Raw genomic sequence first — 8,823 nt, forward strand, 5'->3', positions numbered from 1 at the left:
GCGTTAATTCACTAATATGCTGGTAATTACCTGATGCCATGGGCGCTGAATGCAAATTTGGTTGTGTTCATTTAAATGTTTATCTTAATCAGGAGTTCAAAAGGCAGACAGTAAGTTAACATCTTAATACCTGAAAACATAATCTCTTCTTCAATCATGTTGTAACATCCACTTTACTCCCAAAAAAGAGCAGCTACATCTAGTTGCTAAAACGTGGTGGCCATTCCTGTGACTTGTTTCACTCTACCCTCTTTGACCAATAGATGGGGCAAGAGAGCTTTATCATGAGAGACTATGCCTAAGCCCAGCACACAATATTTTAGCAATATTGACATACAAATTATGTTAAACAACAGCTTGCTGATCAAGCCTGATGAGAATTCCAGAATGTTTCATAATAGTGTGGCTTTTTCATAAAAACTGCCCTGATTGCTAATTTTTTCCATAACTGCTTTCTTTATTCTGAATTGTCAAAACCACATTGTCAACAAAAGGCAAAACAGTCTTAATGTCCTCTGATTCATGCATCCAACAGACACGTTGCTATAAACCAAGAGACATTCTCCTTCAAAGCAATGAAATTTGAGATTGCCATTACTGTCATTGTCATTATCGCTACCCCCACTAGTAGACAGATTTGTACATGTATTATCAGCTTGGGTTGCATGTAGTTTTCATTGCCTCAAGAACCTTGGAGAACACAGCAGGGGGTCAGATTCCTGTTATGGTATCACGGTTATGTAGGCCAAAAAAACAAAATGAAAGCACTATGAACTATGTAACTGGGTCTAACATAGGAGAAATTGGGGCTTGATGCTGGGGTTTGGTTCTGTTGTGTACACACATCTACACTATAACCGGGGCTTCTATCAAGGAAAAATATTTAAATCGTTCAGGTATTGTAGTATTACTCCTCTTAATAATCATGTGGTATCTGAGTGGGTGGTGCTGGGGTGATTCAGATTACTTGAGTGAATCAGTGGTTTGTCTTTAGGAAGACTGGGAACTGGGCCATGTTGAAATGTTTTTCACCTTGCACTCACACGTAGGCTCTCCCGAGTGCTGTAGCCATCATATTGAGACTGCGGTTCTGTAGAGAGTTTTCTTCCTGTGAGCTCAACAGAATATCAATTACAACACAAGTGGGGTGAAATAAGCACACGGTGAGTGAACCTGAAAAGTTGATGGAGACCTAAGAGTGGATAGATTTTGCCATTACAGTTATCACTGTCAAAAAAAAAACACAACTTAATCTCAGGGTGGAGCAATGACAGAAAGTTGAGCTCCATGATGGAAACTCTTGGATGGCACTGATGTTCTGCAACCTCAGAACCTTGAGGAGTCAAGACAGAACCAGACGGAGTGCAATCAGTACACACATCCAGTGGGGAGGACCTTGGGATGCTGAGGAACAGACTACATTCCACCACAGTAAGTGACATCATGAGGACTGCAGAACTGACTTGCTACAATGGCAAAGCACAACTGAATCCTTCTATGGCTCCTTCACTGCTCTATTCCATAGATGGGGCTCCACAAAGCTGCCCTGAATGTAACATTATCATTGGGGAGAAAAGTGTAAGAGCTGCACTCACAAGATGCCAGAATTGCCACACTGAGATTTGGAAAATGCCAGTCTGTCACCCGAAAAAGGAGGACTGCTGACCCAACAGGCACCGTCAGAGCAGTAAATGCTCGACGGCCTTTGTGGGTGACGTGTAGCTCTACACCAGGCACGGCTACCCTCAGCTACACACAAGGGGCTCAAAAGAAGCTTGCCCTTATTGCATTCATTGGGTTGTAAATGCCATGCTGTCTCCATGGGCACATCTGATTGGTTGCCCTGGTTGCATCTCTGTCCTTAGATTGAGTGATGAGGGGGGTGCCAGAGACACTAGATTCTTCAGGCTGAGAAGAGGGAGAAGTCTGTTTGTCAGGGACGGAGGCTACATGGCTTCCCCACAGCCCAGCAACACACTCTAATCTCCCACCAAGACTAGCTTGCTGTCTAGTGACCCGTTTGCTGGGTTAAGGGCATTTGGGGCAATCTTACCCCCACACTCCAACAGAGTCTTCGCCAGGTGATCGGTGATGGCTCCCATTGCCAGGATAGAGGACCCTTTGGATGGGAGCTATGCAACTAGAACAGTAGTTCTTGATACATGACTTGTCCCAGTCATAACCGGCTATTGATGGAATTAAGGCTTTCTGAGGGAAAGAGTTAGTGATAGGTTAACTCACTGAGTGCGAAATCTAAATCCTTAATCTAATGTGCTCCTGGTTTAAAGCAAATAATATAATAGTCTTTAATATAAATTCTATATAATAATGTGCTCCTGGTTTAAAGCAAATAATGTAATAGTCTTTAATATAAATTCTATATAATCACTTGATAGAAGCCTTGTGATTGACTTAAAGAAAAATGTACTCCATAACTGTATTTCGACGCTTACATAACGCTTGTGAACTGCAGCCTCATGAGGTGCCCTGGGCAAGTTGATAGGCTCTGTTGTGTGTCATGCAATCCCTAGGACATGATTCAAGAAAACTAAAGGGGGACTGTAACCAGCTCTGGGCCCACCCTACCTCGTCCCTCAACAGGAACTCCATAACAGTTCATGAATGTATTACCCTTTTGCCTCAGGTAGAACACAACACTGCTGATGTGCTTGCCTTGGTCGTGTCCCATAATTATTCGATGAATGGTGCCCCGAGTTAGAAGCATGACATGAGAAGTCTGTGAATTAGCCCATCATTAAAGAGTAATTACGGGGGATAAGCTAAGAACCCTGGCCTGGATTACTACGAGGGCCTATCGGGCACAGGCCCAGGGGCCGAGCGATCACAGGGGCTCTTAAAGCAATAAACAAAGGGCTACACGGGCCCCCAGCCTGAATGCAAGCGGTCTAGAGCGATGTTGATCATTATAGGCTTTTACTGCTTTAAATGTGTGTTTAGCACCGTATGTGAGGTCCTATATGTCCTTAAATGTCTAGAGTCTGTGTGTCAGTGACAGGGGCACTGCCAGGAATCCTGGGCCCCTGTCATCATTTTCAGTTTGGCCCTCCCCCAGAGGGATTATCAAGGTCCCCTCCAGCCATGGCCCAAGGAATCGTACTCACCTTTCATGCCTTTAAGGCACCTATTGTCAGTGAATACTGTGTGTGACAATGTCACATGTAAATGTACGTCTGAGCAACAACAAGTCAAATTCCTTGTAGGCCTACATGCCTTGTGCTTGCTGAATGAAGGAATTCAGTTTCTGATTCAGATTATAAGGGTTCCTGAGGGCCTCTAACAGTGATAGGGGATCTTCAGATTTCAATTACCCTTTTCTCCATAAATGTCTGGTAAATTAACATTGTATAACCTACTTAGTTGTATTGTGGTTGTACCTGAATATCAATTGAAGGAACCTGCATTTTTTTTTTTAAATCAAATAACAGATTGTATATGTTGCTGATGCTACAATTAGGCCTATGCAAATGATTTTATCATGAACCAACAATGATGGCACAGATTTATCACTTTGCAGTAGCCTATGCACTATGCATCAGTTTGCCGCTTTATGAGGTATGTTATAGCAACTAGTTTTGGTATCATCTTCAAATTAATTTTATGGTAGATGGCCATGTGAAGCACAGAGAAGCTCTCCTGTCGTTACCAGTAGTTCTATTTTCCGGGCTCAGCTAAAATACATTATAACTGTGCAGTGGAATACAAAAATGCAGCTTTGAGGGGCGGAAAATTAAAAATATAATCACAGAGTCTGTGGAAATCAATAGGCTTATAGACTATGTAGACTGAATGTTAAAACGTGTGTGTTCCACACATTATCATGCCTAGACTAGGTTTAAGTGGTAGCAGTAGGTTTGAATAAAGTGACACATATAGGCTACTGCGAACCACCGCATTCGTGGTTGGAGAGTATGACAGATGCAATAACACCATTGTTTAACTATATACTGTAGTTGGTGTGGTGAACAGATCTATGAATTTTAGAAATACTGACTTTTAGAAAGACCCATGCATTAAACCAGGTCTAGTTTTCCCTACATTTAACTTATTTGGGTATCTTCATCTCGCAATAGTGTATGATATTTTGATACTGGATTAAGTAGAAAGAGTTGGAAGCACAGAGCTTTCCGAGTGTTGAGTATAAACCACGGTGGTGGCGGTAGAGGTCTACTAGTGATTGCCGAGGCTCCCAGACATCAATTCGTCACACAGACAGCAGAGCCGCTATCTGGGCGGAGTAAAGAAACAGTCTTCTCAACAGCCAGTCCAATTCCAGTCGCGAATGAGCAGAGACGACCTGGGCGAGTGGAGCACACGGCGTGCTGGAAACTGCAGGGAGTGGAGCATAGCTTTGATGAAGAAACAACTATTTGGGCACTGCAGGAATACAAGCCGTGTGGTTGTTTTTGTCTTTCGCCCCCCTTGCAGCAATTCGCAGTTACCGTCGTATGCCGTTCCACAAAACAGTCTAGCCTACGCCTAACTTCTTTATCTAGCGAAAGTATTTCCGTTTCTTTTTTAAATTGTCTTTAAAGCGGAATGAATGACAAAGACAAAGGTTGATACCAGTTCTCCTTCTCATTTTGTCTCGCCTAAGAAAAAGGGGCTTAGACACAAAATGGAAAGCGGGAGCGAGAGCGGCGACGGTGGGCAGTCGCAAACCCTCCAGCCGCACCAATTCGAGCAGCAGCCGGTGGTGCAGCCGCTACAAGTGAACGAGAAAAAGAAAATCAATCGAGCTCCTTCTCCGGCAAGACCGAAAGATGTTGCCGGGTGGTCACTCACTAAAATCAGAGGAGGCATCGGGACGCCAACACTCAGTGTAAAACCAGGTTCTATTCACATAGGGAGCCGGGTATCTAGACGCAGCCCGGTGAGTGGTAAAGACATGAAGTCAGAGAAAGGGAAACTACCGGGGAAATCCATGCTCTCTGTTGCTAGCGCCGTGAAGAGCGGTGGCAAATCTGCTAAGGTTGGTCGAAGGAAAATATCGGATGCCAGTAACGCTTCCGATGATTTGAGCAAAGACTCGGGTTGCGCCACTGGAAAGCTTTCACCTACAGACAGTAGCTCCGAGCTCTCTGATTGCGCTTCGGAGGAAAATAAACTTTCCACGGACGCCTTGAGCAGCGACACTGAATCCAGCAGCCGAGGTGGGGCAGCTGAGAGTGAGAAATCTGGGAAAGACCACTTTTTGGGGCGGCCCGGGAAACTTTGCCGGGGGGATGATGCTAAGACACCACTGGAAAAGGACCGTCTCTCTATTGGCATGGAGACCGGGGAAGGTAGCATCTCTCCCGGTGACGAGAGGTCTGTTACCTCCTTCGACAGCCGGATGCTTGCTAGTACCTCACTGGCATTTTCTGACCTGACAGAAGAGTTCATTGACGGAACTCATGAGGAATTTGTCAGAGAAATCGAAGAACTGCGTTCAGAAAACGACTACTTAAAAGTAAGAATTGTAAACATTGAACACAACACAAGTGTTTTCATCAGTGGCTATTACGCCTGGCACCCTTAAGAAATTGCCAAATATTTGGGCCGACAGCCTCTTTTCATATCAGATACATAGGCTACTAGACTAGATCACAGCAGTTATATGATTATGAACCGCATTCCTTCTCATGCATAACTTGACACACATTTACTGTCATCTATTTTAATAGCCAGTTCAAGCCCTCCTGGTCGTCTTTCCTGTTTTCTGATTTTGTGTGGATTTGTCAGTTACAATTTATAATTTGTATGGTCAAGAGGGATATGTTTTATCAGCTACTAAAGATTACAACGTTTAGTGATGGACTTAGTTGATAAATATATGGTAGTGTGTTTTTTTCAAAAATTACGCTTATTAATTGTCTATGCCTGCTAGACAGACCGGTATTGAATAGAACAGCTCGTGGCGGGAGGCGACTGTTTTTCCTTGGCGCTCCTCCCTCTGAGATGGGGATTAAGCTATAGAGGCGCATCTACAATGGCTTGACTAATTGCTTTGTATTAAGATAATATAAGTGTCATAACAGCCAGTTACACATCTTACCTTAGCTGGTCCTAATTATGACCTTAGTGATCTTTCTGAGGATGTGGTATGGTTGAGGCTGCAAAATAGGGAGCTTCATTAGCTTTCTATCCTACATGAACTGTAACTGCATGGTAAGCAGTTTATCCAATACTGTTGACCGCGTTAGTCTGGTGTTAACAGCATGCCCTTTATGCCACCAACTGATAATAATCCAGTATTAACTGTCAGATTTCTGCTCATGTCCATTTAGTGTGGGGCGTGTCTGTTTTCAATTCTATTGTAATAAACCACATACTCTCACATATCAGAACAATAATGACGGAAATGACGGTTGGGCTACCCCGTCATGCAGACCCTTTTAATGTCAGCCATTCAGATTTACCTGGTAATTACTTCATAGCCATGCCTTTGGGTATAGTTTATTAATCGCCGCTCAAATTACAGGTAAAAACCAGGTCACGGCTAGCGTGGATCTATAGCCTACATCCTTTCTCCGTGATCCCTTCTACACGCTCACTTGAATAATGCAGCTGTTTTACTAGGCTTCCCCGTGCTGTGCAGATGCTGCTGCAATCCAGCGCACCCGCGCCCACCTCGCCACTCCATTGTTTACGCGCGCGCAGCACGTGACACTCTCTGCAGTGGGTGACCTACATTTTAGGGAACAGTGACAGCACGCGGTAGCCCACCGCATCTCAGACAGCGAGGTTACATTTACTCACGCTTTATCCCCGTCGAACTTATAAATACTTTATTCGCGAATTACTACGACTGTGCCGTATAAGGTTAGTCGGATTCCAAATAATGCTTCCCCTAACAGCTGTATGTTTAATGCAGCGGGGCTATGGCATAATCCCTGGACACCTTCGGTAGGCTATAATTGAGATGTCATTGGCATTTCCAGTTGGGTTAATGTACATTTTAGTAACAAAGTGGCTTGACAGCTGAAAAATCATGTTGAAGAAAAAATGAGATCAGCTTAATTTGAGGTCAGTCATATAGTCAGTGTTAGTGACATCACAATTAAAATGAAATCTGCCTCATTTGCCTTTTATCGACTGTTCAATTTATTCTTTACTCAAGCATGTACGTGCCATAATTAAAATAAGTGATGTCCCAGTAAGAATGCTCCGATGCCAACACTGCAATCTGCTGATGTGTGTCTAGGAACAAAAGTGATTGGCTTAGCAATAATTACAGCCTCAGAGTGCTAACATTTATGTTCAGGTTTTCTGTGTCACCAGTGTTGAGTCTCCAGTGATGGTGTCATGGATAATTATAGTCGTCATGATGAGGATAAGGATCTATCATTATCATTATTACCATCTTTGTACTGATGACATAGGTCGCCCACCCACTCTCACTTTCACCTGTCCTGACATACAGGGCTCTGTGTAGGAGGTGCTGCTTTAGAAAGAGTTTGAACCCAGGTCTTTGAAGTACCTCATGAATAGACCTGTGTAGCGAGAGCAACATGACAGGCTCATAACATGTGCTGGAAACGTCCTCCATGCCTTTAGAGCACAGTTCTATTTACATCTTTGGGAAAGATAAGAGAGTGCGTGTTCTGGATCAGCTCGAGCTTTGCTAGTGAAGGAAGAATGTTAATTGATGTTGTAAGTCAAATTAGTTTGGCTTGTTGACTCCACCCTAGGAGGGTCTCCTGTGACTCTTGTGCTTACTGCCTCTGTTTTGTGTGTTGCTGTTTGCCAAGTTTTCTTCTCTCGAGTTAAGGGTTTTAATTGGATGATGTCAAGGAAACATAACGTGCCAACTGATACATCATCACCCCTGGCTGTCGTTATTCTCTAAATAAATAGTTGGCCTGGTGAGAATTAAAGCGTCACATTTGTTTAAAAACAAATAATTGACAGGGCACAGACACTGCACATGTGAGGCCCCATGAAACGTAAACACATTTCAGACATGCGAGTGAGTGCTGGTTTTAAATGAACCTGTGTGTATTCCACTCTGCTGTTTACAGGATGAGATTGAGGAGCTGCGCTCAGAGATGCTGGAGATGAGGGACATGTACCTGGAGGAGGACGTGTACCAGCTGCAGGACCTGAGACAGCAGCTGGACCAGGCCAACAAGACCTGCCGCATCCTGCAGTACCGCCTTCGCAAAGCCGAGCGCCGCAGCCTGCGCGTGGCCCAGACCGGACAGGTGGACGGGGAGCTCATCTGCACCCTGGAGCAGGATGTTAAAGTGAGTGAGAGAGAAGGAGAGAGCAGAAGGGAGAGAGAGTCTATGGCAGTGAGGCTGTCTTTACTGTTAAGGGCCTGTGTTTTTAGTGTATTTGTGGGTTTGAGTGGTGTTCTAGGCTCCTGTGTGTATTTCTGTTGATGGCTGGATATTGCTGAACAGACTATTGTATGGGACAAACCATGGAATGTTTGCAAACACAGTGTGATTTGTATTTCCCCAGTTCATTCTGCTGCTTTGCATAGTCTTTGCATATTTCCTTGAACGTGACATACACGTGACACCAACTGACATAATTTCCATTTTATGCTGCTTTCATTGTGTTTGAATGAGATCATCATCTCAAAAAGTGAGCAGAGAAGAAAGAGGATGAAAGTTGAGGACTAGTGTTTCAGCATGTTAACTTTCAATATCACACACACACACACACACACACACACACACACACACACACACACACACACACACACACACACACACACACACACACACACACACACACACACACTAACAAAGAAACCAGTGAGTTTCACCCACAGACAGGGAACCTCTAAACACTGGTGCTTTCAGCTCAGTCAGG

At 44.1% G+C, this 8,823-nt stretch overlaps 1 protein-coding gene across 1 annotated transcript in view; it reads left to right on the top strand.

The window, feature by feature from the left end:
* Positions 1–4,311: 4,311 nt before the first annotated feature.
* mtcl2 (microtubule crosslinking factor 2) overlaps positions 4,312–8,823 on the top strand; it is a gene marked incomplete at its 3' end in the record, with an annotated part of 44,684 nt that continues 40,172 nt past the window's right edge. Inside the window, exons 1-2 of the mRNA XM_080853968.1 lie at positions 4,312–5,470; positions 8,022–8,246. Coding sequence (XP_080710094.1) covers positions 4,562–5,470; positions 8,022–8,246 — 1,134 coding nt within the window. The 5' untranslated portion in view covers positions 4,312–4,561. The remainder of the gene's footprint in view (positions 5,471–8,021; positions 8,247–8,823) is intronic.

Source organism: Sprattus sprattus, assembly GCF_963457725.1.
Source record: "Sprattus sprattus genome assembly, chromosome: 16".
Classification (NCBI taxonomy): Eukaryota; Metazoa; Chordata; class Actinopteri; order Clupeiformes; family Clupeidae; genus Sprattus; species Sprattus sprattus.